The sequence below is a fragment of the Anticarsia gemmatalis genome, chromosome 15, assembly GCF_050436995.1.
Source record: "Anticarsia gemmatalis isolate Benzon Research Colony breed Stoneville strain chromosome 15, ilAntGemm2 primary, whole genome shotgun sequence".
In the NCBI taxonomy this organism is placed as follows: domain Eukaryota; kingdom Metazoa; phylum Arthropoda; class Insecta; order Lepidoptera; family Erebidae; genus Anticarsia; species Anticarsia gemmatalis.
The window spans coordinates 740,031-763,767 of NC_134759.1; the positions used below are offsets into that span (position 1 = coordinate 740,031).

Below are 23,737 nucleotides of genomic sequence, written 5' to 3' on the forward strand. Positions count from 1 at the left end.
GGATGGATGTGTGTTGGTTACTCTTTCACGCAAAAACTACTGAATGGATTTTTATGAAATTTGGTGGACAGTTAGTTTTTAACTTGGATTAATAATACGTTTTCGCGCGTACAGAGGCAGTAGCTAATTTTAATAAGTTTAATAATCTTTAAATAGCTTTTTTACACAAAAAAATAACTGCTATTTTTTATAAAGTCTGCTTCTATTCGTGGTACATCACTATCGCTAATGAGAATAGGTGGGGACATCGATAGTAATGATATATAAACTGGCGAGTTAATCTACAGGGGGAGGCGAAATGTGAACCAAGCAGATCTCTGATAAAAGAAACCGTTACCATTGAGGGAGATATAGGGTGTTGTAGTTTTAGATAAAAATATTTTCTTAGGTATAATGGTTATCTTGTGAGGTTTTTATGTATTACTATACTTAGATAGCTGAATCTATACTAATATTATAAAGCTGAAGAGTTGGTTTGTTTGTTTGAACGCGCTTATCTCAGAAACTACTTGCCGATTTAAAAAATTCTTTCAGTGTTAGATAGCCCATTTACCGAGAAAGGCTATAGGCGTTATATCATCACGCTACGACCAATAGGAACAGAGTACCGGTAAAAAATGTTACAGAAACGGGGAAAATATTTGACCCATTCTCTCTTACATAAATTATGTGACGCAAGCGAAGTTGCGCGGGTCAGCTATTAAATATATTGAATTAGATATAATACACAACTTAGTAACGAGCCCTGCATCCAAGGTTCGCGGCTAGCAGAGGTAAATACAAAATTATGAATTTAGATCTTCAGTGACTTGCAGGCGTTTGCAGCTAATTCCTTACTTACAATTTTATTGATCTGTAGTAGAAACATTGCGAAATTTGACAAAAGAAGGAGAAGTATGAAGTACTTTTCTCATTGGCCCTAACTTATTATACCCGTATTTTTCTCTTGTTTCTGTTAAAAACACTTAGCCAGAAGAGGTCTTATATGAGATAATCGACGATTAACAATAATTTATTAAAGTATACATATTATAAATATTAAATTCTTGTAACGTAAAGGTATGAATAATTCAAATATCGTCGATTAAACATAATATTTACATACAAAAAGCATAAACCTATGTTTTTTAAATTATTGCTAGCTATTCCCCGCGACTCTATCTGCGTGAACTATAATTATATAGCATTTTACCCGAAAAGTTCCCGTTCCCATGGGATTATCCGAATAAGAACTGTACTTAATCATTTTTCGTGTCTCAAACTATTTTTGCACAGAATTTTATCCAAACCGGTTCAGTGGTTTAGGTTAAAAAGTGACACACAGAGTTATTCTCGCATTTATAATATTACTACAGGACTGGCCCGATTTCGTCCAGGTGTGGTACAATTTTATCCCGTAGATTCCATTCCCATAGGAATTATGATCCCATCGATCCCCTACAAATGTTTTTCTGACACAAACATATAAAAAAAATATTATAATTCAGTATTGTCACGTTGTTCAAAAGCTATACGCGTACGTACAATTCGGTAATTCATTTTTATTTATGTAAGTAGATTAGGAATTAGATCTTCTATATGCAGACAATGTATGTGACCTATCACATGACCTAGGATATAAGAAGCTGTATTCAAATGACACTTAAAGTCATGTAGGACATAAATTGGACGTAGTACTTACCATAACTTAAACTTTATTTATTTTACTAGCCAAATACTTGATATCCGTATTAATAGATTAGTCTCGATTGGATTTAGAAACTAATTTAATCAAATCCTGAATTATTGACATGTATTTTTAAATATTTTTGTTATATTCTAAGAAAACTTTTTCTAGTTCCATCTATTGGTGAAAACCGCATGAGAATCCCTTCAGTATTTTTTGAGTTTATTGCGAACAGACGGGCTGACAGACGCTGCAGGGGGACTTTATTTTATAATATTATGAAAAAAGGTAGCATAACAAAAGTTGCCGTTCAATTTCCTACTCCCATGCCCCCCACAGGGCAGAGTGACCCTCGAAACCCTTCGATATTCTAACATTTTTTACGACCATCCACACACCCCAAGTGAGATGAAATATTTACATTTTGAATTATATTTTTTTGGGGTAGATTTTAATATTTTTTTAACATAACTCACAGACACTTAGATGCGTTGTTTTTTTAAACAACTCCCTTCACTGAAAATTGCTCTAGTATCGCTGGGACTTACAAACATACAAACAACGGACACAAAGTACCACCTGACCCAAAACAATTATTTTGTGGATCATACAAATATTTTTTTTCGAACGGGAATCGAACCCACGACCTGCCACGATAGTTGGTAGATTAACCTCTCGAGCGCCCCAACGCGGTCAAAATTCAAATACACCGTTAAGCGTCCAGGCCAAAAATGGCGCGCGAAATTGAATTGGCGGTTGGCGTTTAAGCGCCGATTCCGTCATATTTTAATACTAACACCCTAGTCATACCTTATATATTTGAAATCGACATAAAATTTGCTATAGATTAAAAAAATAAAACACAAATAATATTTGATAGTGGTAGTACAATAGTCGGTTTAATCTGAATATTTTGTGCTTTAGGCATGTGTTTGAAGAAAGACTAAAAAATATTTTTAGGCAAAAAAAATAATATGACGAAAGGTCTTATCGTGTAGTTAATGAATAATGACATTAAAATCCAACTGTAAAATATACTCAAATCTTTAAAATTAGTTAAAAAAAGGATTTACAATATTGGTCATAAAGGAACATGTCGTTGGGTCAGATGTTGTTTAAGGTGCTCTCTGGCCTATATCAACCACTTATTCAAGTGTGTGCATTAGATCGTCGTCTCGTTTCATCAGCTTCAATGTCAAATATGTTTGAAAGAGATAAACATAGTTTTAGCATTTCGTTTCTCCGTTTTTTAAATGTAAGAGCGTTTTGCCGTACCACGGTGGCGCGATGGCGGGGCGCTTGACGGGGGTAGAACATTCAACCGTGACACGGTGGCCGGGCGCTTGAGAGGTTAACAAATTACGTCAATGCAGCAATATACTGAATAGTGACCATCAATTTGACGTACACTAGTTGTCAACTGAGATACGTGATACGCATACTGCTGGCTTTCGCCTGACACTCGAATTGGATTTCAATCGTGTTGAATTCGAGCTTATGTCAAATCATATCCTTAAATTACAAACTAACGCATAATTAAACGTTATTCTTTATATTATAAAAAACTACCTAGATTTAGATTGTTTAATTAAGATGACGATTATTTTGCAAACAGCGTTTGATCACACGCACATCTGGAATTTTAAAGATCTATTTTGACATAAACTCGAATCCGTACGATCGAAATCGAATTGTCTAGAGTAAGCAAGTCATTACATGAAACTCTTAACATACGGAACAAAAATATAAAGTAGTTCTATTGGCAAGCATCGCGGGGAAGTTGCTACATAAATCATAGCTTAAGCACTGGCTTATTTACACAGTGCAGGCAAAGTTGTGTGATGAACTAGTGTTGCAGGGCGCAGTCATGTTTGTGCTTAGTTTGAGGATGCATTTGTGTGTGTGTAAGTTAACAAGGCTTGATTTCTAATTGTTTTTTATTGCCCGGTATATGGCAATGGACTAACTTTGTTGATGACAGAATATGCGTATTTCATACAACTCTGCTTGCACCTATGGGTGTAACAAGCGTGATGTATGTATTATTTTTGGCAGGCAAGAGTGAATGAAATACACACACGTTTACATGTAAGTCTCATCGCAAAGGGGCGAGCCCATTGCTTTGCAACGCGAACATGTCCATATATTCAGGCTTTAAAAACACAAAGATAATTTTCTTGTCTCAAGACACAAACCTAAGACCTCGTTGATCAGCAGACGTATATAACTGCCAAGTGATTGAATCATAATATTTGCGTCATTTATGTATTTAAGATACCCTACAAGCTACCAATTATTTCTATTCTTAGGCCCGTATTTATAGACCTCTTCCAACTTGAGAACACAGCTTATGAAGACAATTTTTGTACGTCAAATGGATTATTAAAACCTTACTTCCAAGTTGGTACCAGTCTATTAATATGGACCTTAGTCTGTCGTTTATTAAATAATGAGGACCTTAAAAAGCAAGTTAAGTTCACAGTAGAAGAATTAAAGTGAATTATTTATTTTGGGAAAAGGCAAACTAGTTCGTTTAAATAGTTTAAATCATGTCTTGCTTTAAATGGAGATTTGAAAACCTTCAGATACTTTTGTGTTAACGACTGTTTTATATGCATACATCTATACAGACATGCATACATACATAATAACGGGCCTATTTTACCCGAAGATATAGGTAGAGACGTAAAAACTACACTAACGTTTAACCATTAGCAATGACTCATGCAATAGAGGACGAGCCTGTTGCTATTTACCAGGTACGTTACCAAACTCCGGGTTACAATACAAATATTATAATATAAAGTAGAAAAGTGTTAGTAGTAGCACACAGTACCTTGCCCCATCCGATATGTAATAATCAACTGGTCGAATACACTGACGACCACGCCACAGATATTCTGTTTGAAACCTAAATAATAAATAATGTTTTGTAAAAAGCGGATTCTATAAACAGAAAGGAACATTTTCGAGAATGAAGTAGGCAGCATCAAAAATAGGCAAAGAAAAACATCGTGAACTCTTAATTTGTTTAAGTAAAAATAGTACTAGAGGCTGTTGCAAACCTGATATTTTAAAAGCCTTTTGGAGACTGAGTAATGACATGGGACTAAACTTTGTTAATGACGAAACGTGGATATGTTTCATACTTATAAGCCTACAACTTTAATCATAGATGTGATGCAATAAATAATATATAACAAAAGAAATTTAACCTCTTACTGACTCACAGTTGGGCAAGGTTCTCTTCCAGAAATGAGGGAGGTGTTAGGTTGGGTTTTTTTTAAGTAAAAAACTGTAATATAGTCAAATTCATATTATTAGGTCGGGGAAAAAGTCTTTTCGCATTATAGTATGCATGAACTTGTAATAAAATCTTTTCTCTGCACAAAAAAGCTCGATATCTGAATACCTCACGAGCTCACTGAAAGAAACCTAATGAACCGTGTCCTCATTTGTGATTCTTGAAGCCAAAGAGATTTTATTACAAGTTCATACATACTATAATGCGAAAAGACTTTTTCCCCGACCGAATATAAAGCACGTGATATATTCGCGTTCAAAAGACATCATGTACACTGGCCCTAAGAAAGAGGTATGATAACAATTCAGCCAAAGGGCAGGTAGTAATAAAACAGGCCGTAGTTGGTCCTTAACTTTGCCTGTACTTGGCAACTTTGCCCAACTTTGCCCGTACTTGTACAAAATAACATGCAAACTAATTAGCATTGTGGGCTTGGAACAATTTGATGGTCAGAATTGAAAGAGCTTTTGGCTATTGTTAGTGAAAGTTGGAAAGTTTTTTCTATGTCAAATCTTTGTTGCTTATTTACTGAGAATTAGCTTTTGTGGTACTTTGTACACGTGTAAGGCTTACTACTATTTCCCGTTTCAAAATATAAAATTTGGAACTTCACTTTTAAACTTTTGCGTTACATATTTATTATTCAATTATCAATTAATTATATAAAATTCTTCTGTTACTGACTGATTGACTGATGGACAACGCATAGTCGCAACTACTTAGCGTAGAAAGTAGACATTTGCTATAAAGATTCCTTAGGAAGTGAAGCACTAAGAGAGGTTTTTGGATATTCCCTTCCAATTCGGGTGAAATGTCACGCGATTAAAGCTGCAGACAAAAAGCTATTAATTAAGGAAATAAATGAATAACGCAAACACAAATGCCATAGAATGTCTGACTATTCAGCGCAGGTTACACAGGCCGTGGTCGCAGGCTGTCCGCACCAGCGATTCTTGGAACAGTTACACAGTTAATTACTTACAGTTTCTTCATATATATCTAAGGTAACCGCTAAAGCCATTGACTATAACTGTGATTAGGGTTTGCTTCAAAACTTGTCTTTTATTTTTAAAAGACAAGTTTTTAAGCAAATATTTCATACGATACGATATTTGTTTACCAATCGTAACTAGGTAAGGTTTGTGAAGTAAGATCCTATGTGTTAACTTTCATCAAAACTCGTTCACTAGTTTTGACGTAATTGCGTAATAAACATCCAAACTTCGCATTTATAAAATAAATAAAGATTTTTCCTGTTAATGATTTGCTCTTATTTTATACTTTATAATATAGAAAAACAACCTTTTCCTATCAAACTAGTTGTTTGTTTCAGATATAAATCCTGCAAATAATGCATTTCATGTTTAAATCCATCATTTTAAGATGACCATACATTTTTTTGATGATTCGGTTAAAAAAGTTTATAAATTGATATGGCAAAGTTTCTGACGTAATGCTTATCAAACTATTATTTTTTGTCTCGCAATAATATAACTATCAATAATAAGACGTAAACGATCTGTTAAGCAACCATTGGCGCGGTCGTTCCATGGATGGGTAGCCGTCTGTTGAACTGAGTATCTCCGTGCTTCTGAGGGCATGTCAAAAGTTCCGGTTATTGTCAATTAAGATTACAGTTGCTAAGTCATGCCAAATACTTTTCAAGTGGCATGAAAACACTTTTTTTGCTAAAAAAAGCTGCTAAAAAAACTAGCTTTGTTCTCTACCACTATCGACGACCGACAACTGGCTAGCTATTGATAAATTTTTGCACAAAAATTAGATCAGCGCCTCTAGTGGGCATCGTTGGAACTATTTTGGCAGTACATTTAAAACGTCAAACCCTTACTCCACAGTACCGACTGTAGAGAATTGCGCTACAGGTTAACTAAATTTACGATGAAATAAAAGCAAGAGGAAAAATCGGATTAAATTAATCGTATATCCTATTCTTTTATGAGATCTTGGCACAAAACTCGAAGATCTCTCAACTGAAAGCTGAAGTGAAAGGAAATGACTCTGTAATTGTCAGTGAGCTGTGATATCACTAATTGTTCTTACTTCTTATTGTAGTACGGAGTTTTGTTCGCAAACGTTATTAATTATTTACATCCTATACCTATTACTGAGAATTAATTGAACAGTTCTCGAAGAAATGCAAAAGTCTCCATCTTTTACTTAAACTATGAAAACGAGGAAAGTATTTCATAATAATAAATTAATTAGTATCATTGGACAACTCACACAGTCATCTGTTTTAAAACTAAGTAGAGCTTTTATTATGGTAACCAGACAACTAATAAACATACTTATATACTTCTAAATACATATTTACGGCTCGTGTCTTCATACATATCTAAGGTAACAGTATTAAATTATATTTAATATTTATTTCAATTCATGAAGAAACAAATTTGATTATCATTTACGCCTATAATTTTGGCTGTTACTTAAACTTGAAACTGGCCGTTATATAGATAAATGTACAGGTTCAGTACAAATAATCGTGCTGATCACATCAATATTTGTCTCATGTGAGATTCGTACCGACCACATGAGGCGCTATGATTATTGCTGCGAAGTGACCACATTAACTATACCTGCAGTTTAAATGTGTAAATTCAAAACAGGCATATGTCTTTATTATTTCTTTGAAATGTGAGATAAGCCCTTTTGGAAATGGCATTGCGCTTTTTCGATTCGAACAAGTCACAAAGTTTCCAAAACACCCATTTGTAGAACACAAGACTATTACAAACGTTCAATTCGCTCACATATCGACAAACATTATCTCCCACGTACCATATTTCGTCCTTTATCAAGAATCACTATTTTAAAATAAAACCCCATCTACGAACGCTTTGAAAACGTCAGACGAGCAATTTTCGGGCTATTCCGAATGCATAAAACTTTACATCCGCGCCGCAAAATCAGCCACCAGTTTGTTAAGACCCCTAAAATTTGTGTTCACTTTGAAAATTTTGCTCGTATTTTATATGATTCTTTAGCAAAAAGAAACAGAAATGCTAATTAGTCCTTCAGTCAGATAATTCAAAAATATTAGAGCCGTATTTTTTTATATAATTTAATAACAATAAAAAGTAGCTTAGTTAAATAATTGAAACCATGGAGTGGGAGCTAATGACGTCATATTGCCGTACATTTACTACTACATTGTGACGTCATGGTGCACGATTGGCGCAGTGTTTATAGTGGTCACCTCGCCGCAATAACCGTAGTGCCACGTGTGATGGGTTCGAACCCATCCCGGGACAAATCTTTGTGTGATGAGCACGAGTATTTCTGTGCCTGTTTGACAATTTATCTATACAAGTATGTATTTCGAAGTATATAAGTATGTTTATCAGTCATTTGGTTAGTACAAGCTCTGCTTAGTTTGGAATCAAATGACCGCGTGTGAATTGTCCAATAATATTTTTTTATTTGATTTTGTATAAAATACGTGGATAATATTTTTTTACCGTCTACCAGACGGACTCAAAAATCAGTCAACATCCCTATTGATGTTTAGGGCGAGAGGTCAAGTTAGGCTGGTCTTTTCTACCGTTGTAACTGTTAATTTCGAAGAACAGCCAAAACCTTTTCGCCTTAACGAGCGACAGTCATTAAGAACTGTTTAAGAGCCGCTCAGAATGTTCCCGGCGCGGGGCTTAGCGCAAAGTTACGGAATTGATAACTTTCCACGGAATTAGGCTTAGTTAAAGATTTGACGGTGAATGACGCATGGATGAGTTTTGTGTTGTTATCTTTTGATGTTTGCTAGGTTTTATTTGTTTGAAAGACTTCGGTACCTTGTACACTTATGATTCCTTAGATTGTTTCCATGGTAACAAAAGTGAAATTATATTTAATGCGTCTCATAACATTTTACGGATATGTAATATGTATAATAATATAATATTTTTCTTTCCGAAAAATGGAACAATACAATGGAAAAGTGAGGGCTAATGCAGCTGGCTGTAGCATAGCAAGAAAAATTACCATATAATATAAGCATTTTTAAATTAATTGATCACTGTTATTTGTGACTACATAAAAACAACTGGGACTGACTGTTTTCGTGCTCTCCAAAGCACGAAGACGCTTAGCTTAAGTACGTACCATACATAATACTAAGTAACTTTTGCAAGGCATTTGGCAATTTATATGTAAACCGTGACAGATTGAAAACTTTACCACCATACGGTCACCCATCTACAAAACATCCGCGCGAAGGTTGCCTAACCCAATCATTTGCCAGTAAGAACAACTAGCTACACCTCTTAATAATAGTAACAATAATTTACAACCAGTCCTTTGAAGTCAACGTCCAAGATCACTGTCTGTGTTCTCATGATGACCGGTCTCTGGAGGATTAACCGACTAATTGCCAATCACACCACAGCCTTACTCTCGACCACGGCACGACTGACAACCGAACTTGGTCGAGTAATCGCCAATTAAGTTCACAACATTGTAATGCATTAGTTAGAAAATGGTAGTTTAAGGTGATTTTTGTGTTTCGGTTTATGGGGGTTATTTTAAACTAGAGACCGCGTTTCGTCTGCGTGGAAACCCTTCCCGTGTAAATCCCGACCACTCGGGAAATTTCGGGATAATAAGTAGCCTTTGTTATTCTGGGTCTTCAGCTACCTATATACCAAATTTCATCGTAATCGGTTCAGTAGTATTTGCTTGAAAGAGTAACAATCATCCATACAGAATTTATTGAAATTTGATGCTCTGGTAGATAATGACCTGGATCATCACATACATATTTTTTACCCCGGGAAATCTCTTTACGCGGACGAAATCGCAGGCAGACGCTAGCTTGACATATACAAAAACTACCCGCTGAAATTCCTTAAGTTTTCTTTCTAAGATATCTGTGCACATCCCGAGGGCATCGTGAGGGAAGTGAGGAATTATGTCAAGTATATGAGAGGGAGTCCCTCTTGTTTCTAATTAACATTTGTAACAATCATTCTGAGGGAGGCTCCCCGGAGAGAAATCACGCCGGAAACTGATTAAGGTAAATATGTTTTGTAAGATAGATGGATATGTGTACTCTGGAGCGCGGTTGGTAGTATATACGACTGCTGATCACGAGGGCTCGGGTTCGATGTCCCGGTCGGGCAAAGTGCTTGTCTTTATCTTTATTAAAAAATACCATTCCCGCAGGGACTTTTACAAAAATACCAACAAAGGACACAAAGTACACCCAGTAAGAACTGTTTGTTGTTCGCACAAATAATTATTCTGTGTGGGAATCGAACCCGCGACCGTGGATGGTAGCGGCGTGGCGACCTTAACCACTGCCTTTTCTAATTTACAATATTTTTTTTAACCCAGGTGTCTGGATTGTGATAGTTTGATGGGCAGTCGCTCCACTTAAATTACAGCTGCATCCGGTGAGACTGGAACCGACCAAAACATAATGAAAAGGCTAGGTTGATGATGATTATTATTATTTTCAACACAGTAGACTGGAGTTAGCTGACGTGTATACTCGAAGGTGTGGGCAGAATTATATGAAATAGACCCACGTTTCGTCTACAATTGTATTCTTTAAGAGTTGTCACAAATATTTAGGAAAGAAACACAAGTTCCCTAAAGGTCGAGTGCGCGGTACACAGGTTCGAAGCCGGAGTAAGAACGGTGCGGCTACAATCCTCTTTGCTTGTAATCTGACAGTCGACGCTCGAGTCCCGCGGCGCGGCTTTTTGCATTCACGATATTTTGAACAAAACATTTATGCTTTTTTAAGACATTTATACTTTTCTTATTTTAAAGAAAAAGTTTATTTTTTTGATAATACCATCCTGTTTAGTATTTCACCTGAGTTTTAAGATTTTCTGTGAAATAAACTGGCCTATTTGTCGGTATCAGTGTTAAAATGCTATACCGCTTTTGATGGCCTACGTTTTTCTTCAGTTTCGCATTGCATTTTCACCGGGATTGAATCGCTTTATATTTCGGCAAAGGTTAAACATAGAAGAAAACATACGTTCACGTTAATTCCTATACATTTTTCGGTTAATTGCACAACAACAAAATATTGTTTTTTAACTTGCAAAGAAAGTATTATTTTCTATTTTATATTGAAATATTTCTCGATAATATTGAGTTTCATAACGTGCCCGATATATGACAATAGGCTTGCCCTGCTATTACATGGGACTAACATTGATAATGGCGAAACGTAGGCGTATTTCATACATCTTCGCATATAACAGGCGTATATATTATGTATAAAGAAAAAAAGAGTTATTTTTGATGTAGATTTATTTTTTACCTGTACAAGGTCAGTATTATTGTTAATACAGTCAAGGACCCTATTATTATATCTGAAACATAAAATTAGGATTATACGATGTAAAAGTTAAATTTAAAATATAAAACAGTACTTATAATATTCAATTTATTAAAGATTTAATACTAATTACTAATAAATAAAGGAAAAACGACAAGGTACGGGTTGGACTTGCGCACAATGGGTTCCGTACCATTATTTTAAACCAATACGTCCAAATATCCTAGGCTGTTGTGCTGCTGTTGTAGGCTGTATGGCAGACCCCAGAAATATTAGTTTTATTCTAGTTTTTAGTATTAATAGTCATCAGCGGCAACAGAAATATTATCCACTACATTTCTATCAGCGTTCGTGAGTTACAGTAGTGACAGACAAACAAAACAGCAAAATTTCAGTAAGAGCGTTCAGATTTTACACTTCGAATACGTAACTCTAAAAGTTATCATAATCATAAACAATAACAATAACGTACCTAATTACTACTTATCTTATACAAGAGATAATACGAGAAAAAACCTTCAAAAAAATCTCAAACCGCAGTGATTCAACAAACAATTTGAAAACACTACCGACGAAAAGGGACAGCACTATACCGATTGTATAGCGCTATCTCTTTCGCACTTCAGACATTAGTTTAATATACGGCTTACAAGTTGAAAACATGACAAGATACTAAATAAACTATAAATATATAAAGCGATACATACTCAGTGCATTGATAACTGTGACCGAAGTTGGTCGTGGACAATGTTGCTAATTCTTTTGACTCTGGTGGCCTGTTCCACGGTCCTGTGGGCCTATCTAAGGTGGACTAAGGTCAGGACTTACTGGGAAAAGAGAGGAGTTCCTTTTAGACCACCACACCCGATTTTGGGAAGCTTGACTTTCTTGCAACGAGAAAATCCTGTGAGTACATTATTTTTATATATTTCATATACATTTTATTGGAGTTAAAATATTACCCAGCGGGGAAGACCCAAGGCCTTACCCCTCTTTCGGGAGGAGCCCCTTGCTCAGCAGAAAGATAGAAATTACTAAAACACACATAACCTAGTTTAAAAAGTTATTTTACAAAAAACCCTCATTATTTTTGCACATATATCTGCAATCACTCTACCTTTAAAAAAACCGCATCAAAATCAGTTGCGTAGTTTAAAAGATCTAATCGTACATAGGGACAGACAGCGAAAAGCGACTTTGTTTTAAATTATGTATTGATACCTTTTACTAAACCTCTCAAATAAATCTCTATTATGTCAATCAAATTATTTAATAACTCGGTATTTAAAATACTTACTATCATTTACTAGATATAACATTCGGCTCCTACGCATGTGGTCGAGGCTATGAACTGAAGTCTACACAGCAATGACTAGTCAAAGTTGTGTGTATTAGAAATAATTATCACTTGTTGTAACGGTCAAGGAAAAACATATTTGTGAAATCTGCTGTTTAAAGTAGTTCTGGAAATGAATGGGATGGTGAGGCTTAAGCTCTCTTTCATTACGGAGAACTTTGCCCAGCAGTGGGATAATAGTGGGAAAGAATATATTTAATTAAACGATCATAATTATATCATACTATTAGTGAATGTATTAACAGTTCAAAAGGCAAAGTAAATAAGCAGTTATAAACCAATATAAATCTATTTTCAGTAATCAATCATTAAAAGTTCATGAAAAATACATTTACAAAATTTTCTTACTTCTAAAAAAAGCCGGGCAAACGGATTATTGACATGTCCAAGGCCATTTTATAGAACATGACTTAGCAGTTTTAACCGCGTTCAAAAAAGGAGTAGATACTCAAATTGATGCGACATTTTTTATGTTGAACAAATATTAGCAAACGGTTTAGCTGTAATTTTATCTTATCTTTATTATAATGTACAAATATTCACAGGGTTATTAGATAAGTCGACTAAATCCTATGGGAGATTATGATAAACATTATTTTACTCACTCAAATAAAAATAAAGCTTTTTTCTATAGTAATAATAATAAATTTAACCCATTACTGTCCCACTGCTGGGCAAGGGTCTCCTCCCGTAATGAGGGAGGGGTTAGGCCTTAAGTCCACCACGCTGGCCAAGTGCGGGTTGGGGACTTTGCATGCCCTCAATAAATGTATTAAACAAATTTTAGGCATGCAAGGTTTCCTCACGATGTTTTACCTTCACCGTTGGAGCATGTGATAATTATTTCTTATACATACATAACTTCGAAAAGTCATTGGTGTGTTGCCTCGGATTCGAACCTGCGACCACTGGCGTGGGAGGTGTCAACTTATACCACTCGGCTATCACTGCTTTCTATTACCGGTTTTAAATTATTCGACTTGAAAGGTTTTTACAAAATTACGGTTTTAAAATTTTCGAGTAAGTAGTTTTTCTCTAATTAATAAACGTACCTAGATAATACCACGCCTGTTATACCTGAAGGTGTGGGCAGAGGTGCAGTATCAAATACACCCACGTTTCGCTATTAACAAATGTTAGCCCCATTTAATAGGGGTTTGGCAAGTTACCAAGCTCAAGATTACTATTGGGAAATATTCAAATATAACTAAGAAAATACCAATAGCACTTTGCCCGTCCCGGGAATCGCACCCGGGACCTTGAGGTCAGCAGTCGCATACACTACCGACCGTACCACAGAGGCAATATATATGACAATTTAGGCTATAAACTATCTGTGTACAATGACATTAAAATCCGTATCGTAGTTTTTTGTAAAGACTTACAGTACATACATCCTAATAAACTAACTAATTCTAACAAATTAGAGTTAATATAGATAGTATAGATAATTTAGATACATCAATTATATTTAATAGAGGTTATCTAAGACCACAATTCTGACTTATCAAAGTGCATTAACTTTGTATTAGATATTATCATGCAGACCATCCAAATTATGTTGTGACCGAATTTGAAGCCCGGTCAACTATTATATTTCAGTCAATTTAGTTAAAACCTTCATAATAATTTGACTGACTGATGGACAACGCCAATCCGAAACTACTGAGCATAGTAAGTTGACACTAGTTGTGAAGATTCCTTAAGAAGTGTAATTTAAATCAGAGTATTAATAGTAGTAATAGTTATAATTTAAACTAGCTGACCCGCGCAACTTCGCGTCACATAAGAGAGAATGGATCATATTTTTCCCCATTTTTGTGACATTGTTTACTGGTACTTTGCTCAGAGTATACTCTGCAGCCTTTCTCAATAAATAGACTATCCAACAGTAAAATATTTTTTCAATTCGCACCAGAAGTTCCTGAGATTAGCGCGTTCAAACAAACAAACTCTTCAGCTTTATAATTATATAATATTAGTATAAATTAGAATAGGTTAGCAATAGCCTGATCTGGGAAACCAACCTGAGACCTTATGTTCAGCAGTTGGATACCGACCGCGCCATAGAAGCAGTTGCGCAGAAGGCGAGATTATTTAATTAGTGCTTATTATTTATTATTCATTCGCAAACGTTTTAAATAAATATTGCGTCATATTTCTCTAAGAGGTCTATTTAAACGGTAGTTAATATTGGTTGTAAATATTAACAAGAATACGCGATTTGCAAGTTTAATGGCATCTGCACACAATGCTGACTTGACTGAAAATGATTTAATGGTCAATCTCGTGTCAAAGTTGTTCAAGCCGCTCGAAAGGCCTTTGACATGGCTAAACGACTGTTATCTGAAATAACATAAGGGGCGACAACGTGCCCTCGAAAGCACGGGAACGTTCAGTCAAAATATTACAATGCGGTCACCCATCTTTGGAATGACCGCGCCGAGCAACGCTATTCGACGTAACAGCATTTTCATCAATAAAAACAGTCAAATTTCAACTGCATATTAAAATTGTATAGTAATTTAACGACCAGTGTGTGTTCTTTATTGACCAATAGTATTAATAAAATAGATATTTTCATACAAATAGTACGATTTAAATGTGAAAGTGTACACATATTTTTGATGCTGACTGTACTAAAAATTGAGGTTAGAGTTGTTACAAAGTTTTATTTGAACTTTCTAGAAATGTTTTCTTTACAATGTGTTTGTAAGTTCTAAAGAAAAGCACTAAAATTGAATCCTGTGGCTTAGCAAATAACGGAGTTAAAACACGAACAGAAGTTATACAAGATTTTTCAAATTAGTTTTTATATTTTTGAAGATAATTTATTAGGTAGCTACCGTGAAAAGTATAGCGTTTATGAAAAGTGCCTTCCAATGCATTTATTGTACCCATACTCGTAGATTATAACCTGATTTTATTGCATAGGATCCAATTTTTTCACTTTTTATCCGGGGATTTCTTATTCACGCGAGCGAAGTCGCGGGCTGAAGCTAGTTGCGTGTAGTTTTAGTTTAGCTTTACTAAAACTATTCTTTATCCCTTATTTCTATTTGTAAATAATATATACGAAGCAGGTAAATATATAATCTGATTACAATCAATTTGTATTCCGAGATTGCAGTCAACTGCATTAACGATCATCACTTACATACTAATCTTATTATTTTGTCATGTGGTTTATCGCTTATGTAATAGGATTTTGCTAAGCATACAAAACAGGTTCCAACCCATGGCAAAATACGCATTACTTTCCGTAGATATCGCTCTAATGGTGAAGGAAAACATCGTGATAAAACCTTGCATGTGTAAGAGTACACAGATCTTAAAGGAATGCAAGAGCCCCGCACTTGGCCAGCGGGACACCATAAATTTTTTCGAAACTCATGACTGTACCATGGGGGACATTAATGTGTTACATATTATTTTTTATTTATTTTATGACTGTACCACTGCTGTGCAAGACTCATCCCTCGAACGAGGCAGGGACTAGGATTTGAGTCCACCACACTACCCAGGTGTGGATTACGGACTATGCATTAGCTAGCTTTACACACACACTCTATCGCGTGTTCTTAGGAGCATACAGGATTACGCACGGGAAAGCCTGCGCGCTCTTCGTTACCGATCGCTTCGCTCGTGGTCTTTCCTTTCTCCCTGCACATCCTTTATACGTCCGCATTCTTTCTTTCTTTTACAAAGACAACTCCCGCACTAAGAATTAATCTTGTGTCGCGGGGACTTTTCGAAACATACAAACAACGGACACAAGGCACAACCAGACCCGAAACAATTATTTATGGATCGCACAAATAATTGTTCCGTGTGGGAATCGAACCCACGACCTCCCGACGCAGTGGTGTTGGCGTGGTGACCTAAACCACTGCGGACACGGAGGACGCTCTTTCGCGATTGTTGTTTCATGCGCGATATAAAGTGTGTGTGTAAAGATGGCTGTTGCCCTAATTCCGGATACATATTATATAACAACATAACATCGCACCTGCTATTTCCGAAGGTGTAATCAGAGATGTACGAAAAACATCAAAAGTGATAATGTCCGAGGGTATTCCTATATTTCTATCTGAAGTTATTTTTTCCAGGCAATATGGATGCGCAAACTGTACAACGACTTCAAATGCCCCTATGTTGGTATCTGGCTATTCTGGAGACCAGCTCTGGTGATCAACAGTCCAGAGATCATCAAGCGAGTGCTGGTCAAAGACTCCGAAGTCTTCAGGAACCGGTTCCTTAGTTCTGGCAAGACTGACCCTATTGGGTCATTGAACATGTTCACGGCTAATGTAAGTACTTGAATATTTATATTACAAATCTATTCCTATTTATTTTCTATCTGCATGTATGGCGCAGAAGTAAATATTGGTGACCGCAATAACCACGTGTTGCAGGTTCGAGTCCCACCCATATACGTGTGTGTGTACTTCGCTATTACCAATATTTTTTCTTTTTAAGTATAACTATACAGTTCGAGACGAGGCTTGCATCAATTTTCATGTGAGATCATCAAAATTTGTTTAGTAGTTTTGCAAGAAAAATCTTACAGACAGACTTTTACATTTATAACAGCAGTAGATAATAAATACATAAACATTTTTACAAAGTTTTTTTTTACGTTTTTTGATATATATAAACGCAACAATGTTAAAGGTTAAACTAAACAGCTTTTTTTATCAAACGTTAGGTAAAAAAGTTTATTAACGTATTACGTGATGTATGTATAAAAAGAAGATTGTAAAATAAAAAGTTTATAATCTGACGGCAAAAAACTCCAAATTATCATGTAATATGACCATGAAGATAAAAATAAATAAAATTTACAAAGTCCGAGATAAAATCTTAAAAATTTGACTGATTTTTATCCATCGAGTTATTTATAGCCACTGATAATACTATAATTGATGCAAGATTGCGATAATATAGTACCTAATTATAAGCTGTAAAACAAATTACAAATTTCACATACTTATGTAATATAACATTACATCTTACTCCCATGAGAAATCTTAATTCCTTGTTTCTTAATAAAAATAAATAGATTTTTTTAATGTCATAAAAAGTATAAGTTAACAAAATAACTGAATTATATAAAGGTCTAAGTAAAAGTTCTTTACAACAATTCCTGAAGGGCAAAGTCCCTAACTATGCCAGCGTAGTGGACCTTAGGCCTATGAGATTCTTGCCCAGCAGTAGGACAGCATTGGTTTGCCTTTATAATTTACATATTATTTTCAGGATCCCATCTGGACCACGATCAGACGTCGTTTGACGGCACTCTTCACGTCAGCCAAGCTGAGGAATCACAGCGCAATGACCAGCGCCAAAGCCAAAGATCTTGTTGAAAGAATAAGGAGAGATAATGCTAAAAATATTCCCTTTAAAGTTAGAGTGAGTACTAATTCTTAAGTATCTATTTACCCATAGTATGTATCTACTTACCGATATACTGCGACCAACTGTGTTTGTGGACTTGTATTTGTGTACATAAGCAGAACACTGGTATTCACTTTTTCATCACCCTGATTTTTTGGTGGAACAGTAACTGACACGACCAGCAAGGAGACAGGCGTAGCCAGCTTTATCTGCTCTCAGAAGCACTGAAGTATACTACCTTAACTTTTAAAATCAAAGCCACTTAGAATTTCTTAGCAAAAAAACTCAGCAAGTTTTTTTAGCCCAACCAGAAATTCTAACCCAAGATCTCTGCGCTGCCGTCGCAGACTGTCTTTTAACTATCTACTAAATATAAAAACTGTGAGAATACAATACTATAACAATAATTAAGAAATAAATCTTATGTATGAGCTTCTACTGGTCTCCTTATCCAGCAGTAAATCTTTAATAAGCTTTAATCAATAATCATATTCTTTCACCAGGATCTTTGTACAGATTACACGACAGACGTCATAGGAGAATCAGCATTCGGTATCACTAGCGAGTGTGTGAAGAACGGAGACAGTGTCATGAGAGGAGTGACGAGGGACTTCCAGGAGTTCAACCTTCATAGAGGTCTGAGCTGGTCCAGTATATTCTTTATACCTGAACTTGTGGATATATTCAGGTGAGAAATGATAGTCTTCTCAATATTTTTCAAATACAGTGAACTTTATTTAAAATATAAGACCCACGACATAATTGTCAGGTATCGGGGACTTTCTTACAAACAATGGCATATCTTCATCATCACGAAGCAGAGAGTGCCTTAGATGAAAATTCGTTATAAAGTCGGGCAAAGCAATTTTACTACCATAAGAATAAAAAAAAGTTTTTTTTTTGTATTTTAATAGCTATATTTTCGGCAAGCTATGTAACAGGCTACGACCAACGGAAGCGGAGTACTAATAAGAAACAACGGGTCTACTAAAATATTTTGTTTTTTTTGGTTGTCAGATTCTCGTTCTTCCCGAAACACACGATAGAACGTCTTCGCAAGATCTACCGGAGTATAGTCACGCAAAGAGGCGGCTATGACAAAGAGATCAAGGAGTCCAGGGATCTTCTGGACATATTGTTGAAGATGAAGCAAGAGGCTGCTTCTGAAAACGAAGGTAATTGTCATAGGACTTACCATCATGGCCACGGAATCGCATTTTACATGTTATTTAAACTTTCTTAACTACCTCTGTGGCGCGGTCGATAGTGTTTCCGACTGCTTATCATGAGGCTTCAAGTTCGATTCCCGGACCGGGAAAAGTAATATTGGTATTTTCTAATGCGTATTCACATAGCGTAGCGAAGACTGCCTCCGTGGCGCAGTGGTTTAGGTCGCCACGCCAATACCATTGCGTCAGGAGGTCGTGGGTTCGATTCCCACACGGAGTAATCATTTGTGCAATCAACAAATACATACAGTAAGTACACATAAATAAGTTAAGTAACGTAACGTAAATGGCAGGAGGCTCGCCCTTTATTACTAGATAAAATATGGCTGTGTACCTACTGTGTATGGAACTAACATTGTTAATGGCGAAACAGTTGCGCCCAAACTTTAAAGTATAACAAGTGTAATATTATGACGTATGTACGCATTTGTCAACAGAAATGAGTGAGGACTTCCTACTAGCACAAGCCGCTGTACTTCTACTCGGAGGCTTTGACACCACAGCTGCCACCATGTCTTTTGCTATCTACCACCTCGCGTGGCACCCAACATACCAGGTACTTAGCAGATCTGATTCTTATCTTTTCACCCGTTGTTCAATATTTTCACACGGACGAATTGTTAATATATTTTACTTGCGGTAATTCAAATGTTGGTTACTCAATAACACAAAAACTAGTACACGTATTTTGATGAAATTTATTACTCGGATCGATTTAACTTTTTATCTCAGAAACTAAGCAAAGCTATTACGGTAACCTGTAATTTTTTATCCAAGCTCGGAACAAATACTCGTACTTATCCACAAAAAATTGTCCTGGATGGATTCGAACTTACCACGGCACATTGGTTATGTAAGCTAGGTGACTACGTCAACCACTGCGCCAAACGTGCAGTATAAAAGTAGTATTCAATAAAATATTATAAATCAAAGCATTGAAACCAAGGTGATTGATAAATTAAAGCCCGTGCGGGTCATTTAACAAAAGAGATAAATGCATATTATTTTTAGTTCATGATAATTTCAATAAACTTTTAACGTACTTTTAAACGTCATTCACGCTTGAGTACACTTTATATCTTTCCAAATGTCGATAAGTTTGTAACTGACTTCTAAAAAGAGAGGATTCTTAATTCATCTGTATTTTTTTGGATTTACTTTATTTTATTTTGAGGACTAATTTTAATGTTTTTATTTCAAGGGGCTTTCCTTATGTTCCCATTTAAATTTGATTTAGATGTCAACATTCGATTCTGATTTATGCTGTAAATGAATAAATTCGTACACATCCATGATATAATGTTAGTTCCGTAATGCTAAAAAGTGACATTTTAATTTCAAGGCGGATTTTTTTGGAAGAATTATACAAAACTACATCAGATACTAAATAGAAACACACAAAAAACTCACTTTTGAGAATTTCCAGTTAGCCAATTTATATCAAAACATAATTAACTAAAAACGGATAAGTCTTACCTCTAATCTAACAAAAACAAGTTTTTTATACTCCTTCTTTTATTCCTTTTAGCAAAAACTTTATGAAGAGGTATTGGCGTTGAAGAAAAAAGTTGGAAGCAAGGACTTCGATCTGAACGATCTATCTGAACTTACATATCTCAACTGCATCATTAAAGGTATAGTATTTTGAAGTTTTTATACAAACATTAAGATTTATACTTATTTGACTGCCTCCGTGGCGAAGTGGTTTAAGTCACCACACAGCTACCATTGCGACGGGAGGTCGTGGGTTCGATTCCTTATCGATTATTTAAATAACAATACGCTCGTCCCCTAATACGTCAGACTGAAAACTTTGCCTACACCTTCGGATATAACACGTGTAACACTACGTATGTGTTTGTATGATATCATTATAATTATGTATAATATTTTAAGAGACAATTAAATAGTATAACAAGCATGTTTACGTTAATTTTAGAACAAACTAATCGCCCTTGACCTTATTGATAATGAAAAATGTATAAACAGACACATATAAATAGTTATTTAATAAAAATAAAAAAGTCTGTCAATTTGTTTTTACGATTGTATTGAAAAGCCGTACATGGATAAACAGATTTTCATTAAATTTAGCATGGAGATAGTTGAAGACTCAAGATCAAATATGAGATAAAATATTTCTAGGTCATAGTTAATTAAAAATCTGGTCAGTATCTCTGGTGTTTATCGCTAACATATAGTCATAGTGGAAGCCGTGCTATGTTGTAAAAGCACTAATATTACGAGGAGGTGATGATGATATTGACGATGATGATGACGATGACGATAGCGACGATGATGACAATGATGAAGATGACGACGATGTTGGTGATGATAATAAATACAATTAAAAAGTTAATATTTCTCTTTTATCCACAGAGACACTAAGATTATTCCCGCCGATGGGCTGGCTGGACCGTATCGCGTCTCAAGATTACAAAATAGACGACAAGCTGACCATCAAGGCTGGTACTCCCGTGTACCTGAACGCTGTAGCCACGCAGATAGACCCTCAGTACTTCCCGGAGCCTATGGTCTTCAATCCTGATAGGTTCTTGTCGGAAAACGAGAGAGACATCACTCCTTACACGTATTTGCCTTTTGGAGAGGGCCCGAGAAACTGTATAGGTTGGTATTTTTTAATTACTAGCGCACTGCCCCGATTTCATCTGATTATAGTACAATTTTATCCAGTTAATTTCATTCCTATGGCAATTTTGATCCCATCGATCGCATACAGTGATTAAATTTATTTTTATAGAAATTTAGAATGTATTTGTTGCATTTTGATTTAATGGTGACCTTGCTGCACTAATCTGCGCCACGTGTGGTGGGTTCAAATCCCACCCAAGGCAGATATTTTTGTGATGAGCACAGGTATCTGTACTGAGCCTGGTTTTGAACAAAAAATTATTTATGTAGGTACTTATATAGAAGTATATAAGTATGTTTATCAGTTGTCTGGTAACCATAGTACAAGCTCTGCTTAGTTTGTAATAAGATCAGCGTGTGCATTTTTTTTAACCCAATTAACGTCCCACTTTTGGGCAAGAATCTCCTCTACGAATGAGGGAGGGGTAAGACCTTGAGTCCACCACGCTGGCCAAGTACGGGTGTGGGACAGTTGTCCAATAATATAGTATTTATTTTGATATGTTTTTTTCCAGGCATGCGCTTCGCCTACCAGACTCTTCAACAAGGCTTATCATCAATCGTCTTGAACTACGAAATCCAAACTCTACCCGACACTCCCAAGCCCAATGATGTTCAGGTTGAGAGACAGGGTCTTTTCCTGATGCCCCTTGATGACAAGATGATAGTCAAGTGCGTGCCTAGAGAATAGGCCTAGGAGGTTCGATTACCGGCGTGGTGCAATTTGTGTACGGTCAGTGTGATAAATGTGTATACATTGTAACATTTTCAAAGGCATTTTTATTCGTGAAAAATGACTGCAGGCTGTATATTAGACTTATAACAATAATTTGATAGATATTTTTTCCAAATATTTTAATAGGCACGCCTCCTATTACATGGGACTAACATTAATTGTAAATGGCAAAACCTCTGCTTTCACTATCGGGTATTATCGTCATACTCGTATCCTGCATGAAAAAGTATATTTGAAAATGTGACAATGTACAACATATTTTTGAAGTATGTATCTCTACGGAAAGTAGAAAGTTTAGAACTATATGAGTGGTGAATGTTGTTTCGGTTATAGTTGTACTGTGTGTATGTTTGTAAAAGGGGAAGTTCCTTTCCTTGTTGTATAAGATTAAATTGCGTTCTTACAATTAAATTGGTTTCATTCACTTTAGTGATTTTATCGCAGGTAAATAGATATTGATCCTGGAAACTGGTTATTTCAAGAATCCTTCGATTCTGAACTACCAGAAAGCCTTTGACATGACTTAACGACTGTAATATTAATTGACAACAACCCCCAATTACTTTTTACTTGCCTTCCTAAGCACAGAGACGCTCAGCTCAATACTAGTGAAATATGCAGCCACCCATCTACAGAATAACCGCGTTCACCGACGGTTGATCGCAATTATAGTCTGACAATTTAGTAAAGAACCTTGACATTCACGGTTTTTCTAGATTGTAATTAACGAGTATATGTACCTATTTCCAAAAGTAGCTGTACAACAGGCCACCGTTAACTGCATAAAGCTGTGGGTCACTGATATCCAAAATTTTGGTATACCTCCGTCACCCTCGAACCTGTATGCAACAAGGCTCCCTACTAAGTTGAATTAAGCCTCAACAAATCTATATAAATCACAGGAAGGATTTAATTTACATCATACGAAAATAATTCTCAGTAATCAAGGGCTTTTCAAACCTTCAAAGGTTTCGTTTATCTCCATCACGGTTCATGAACCACTTTGACCTCACAAAAGCCTTCAGAGAACTGTCCTCAGTAATCAATACTAAGTTTGTACAACTTCTGTATTGAAAATGTCAT

The 23,737-nt window shown here is 35.7% G+C and overlaps 1 protein-coding gene across 1 annotated transcript; it reads left to right on the top strand.

The window, feature by feature from the left end:
• Positions 1–11,983: 11,983 nt before the first annotated feature.
• Positions 11,984–23,059, top strand: LOC142979075 (cytochrome P450 6k1-like). The gene is made up of 9 exons (XM_076123835.1): positions 11,984–12,189; positions 16,750–16,950; positions 17,900–18,052; positions 18,541–18,725; positions 19,055–19,212; positions 19,704–19,822; positions 20,795–20,900; positions 21,646–21,894; positions 22,434–23,059. The coding sequence occupies exons 1-9, from the start codon at positions 12,031–12,033 to the stop codon at positions 22,607–22,609; spliced, it is 1,506 nt and encodes a 501-aa protein (XP_075979950.1). The 5' UTR covers positions 11,984–12,030; the 3' UTR covers positions 22,610–23,059.
• The last annotated feature ends 678 nt before the right edge of the window (positions 23,060–23,737 follow it).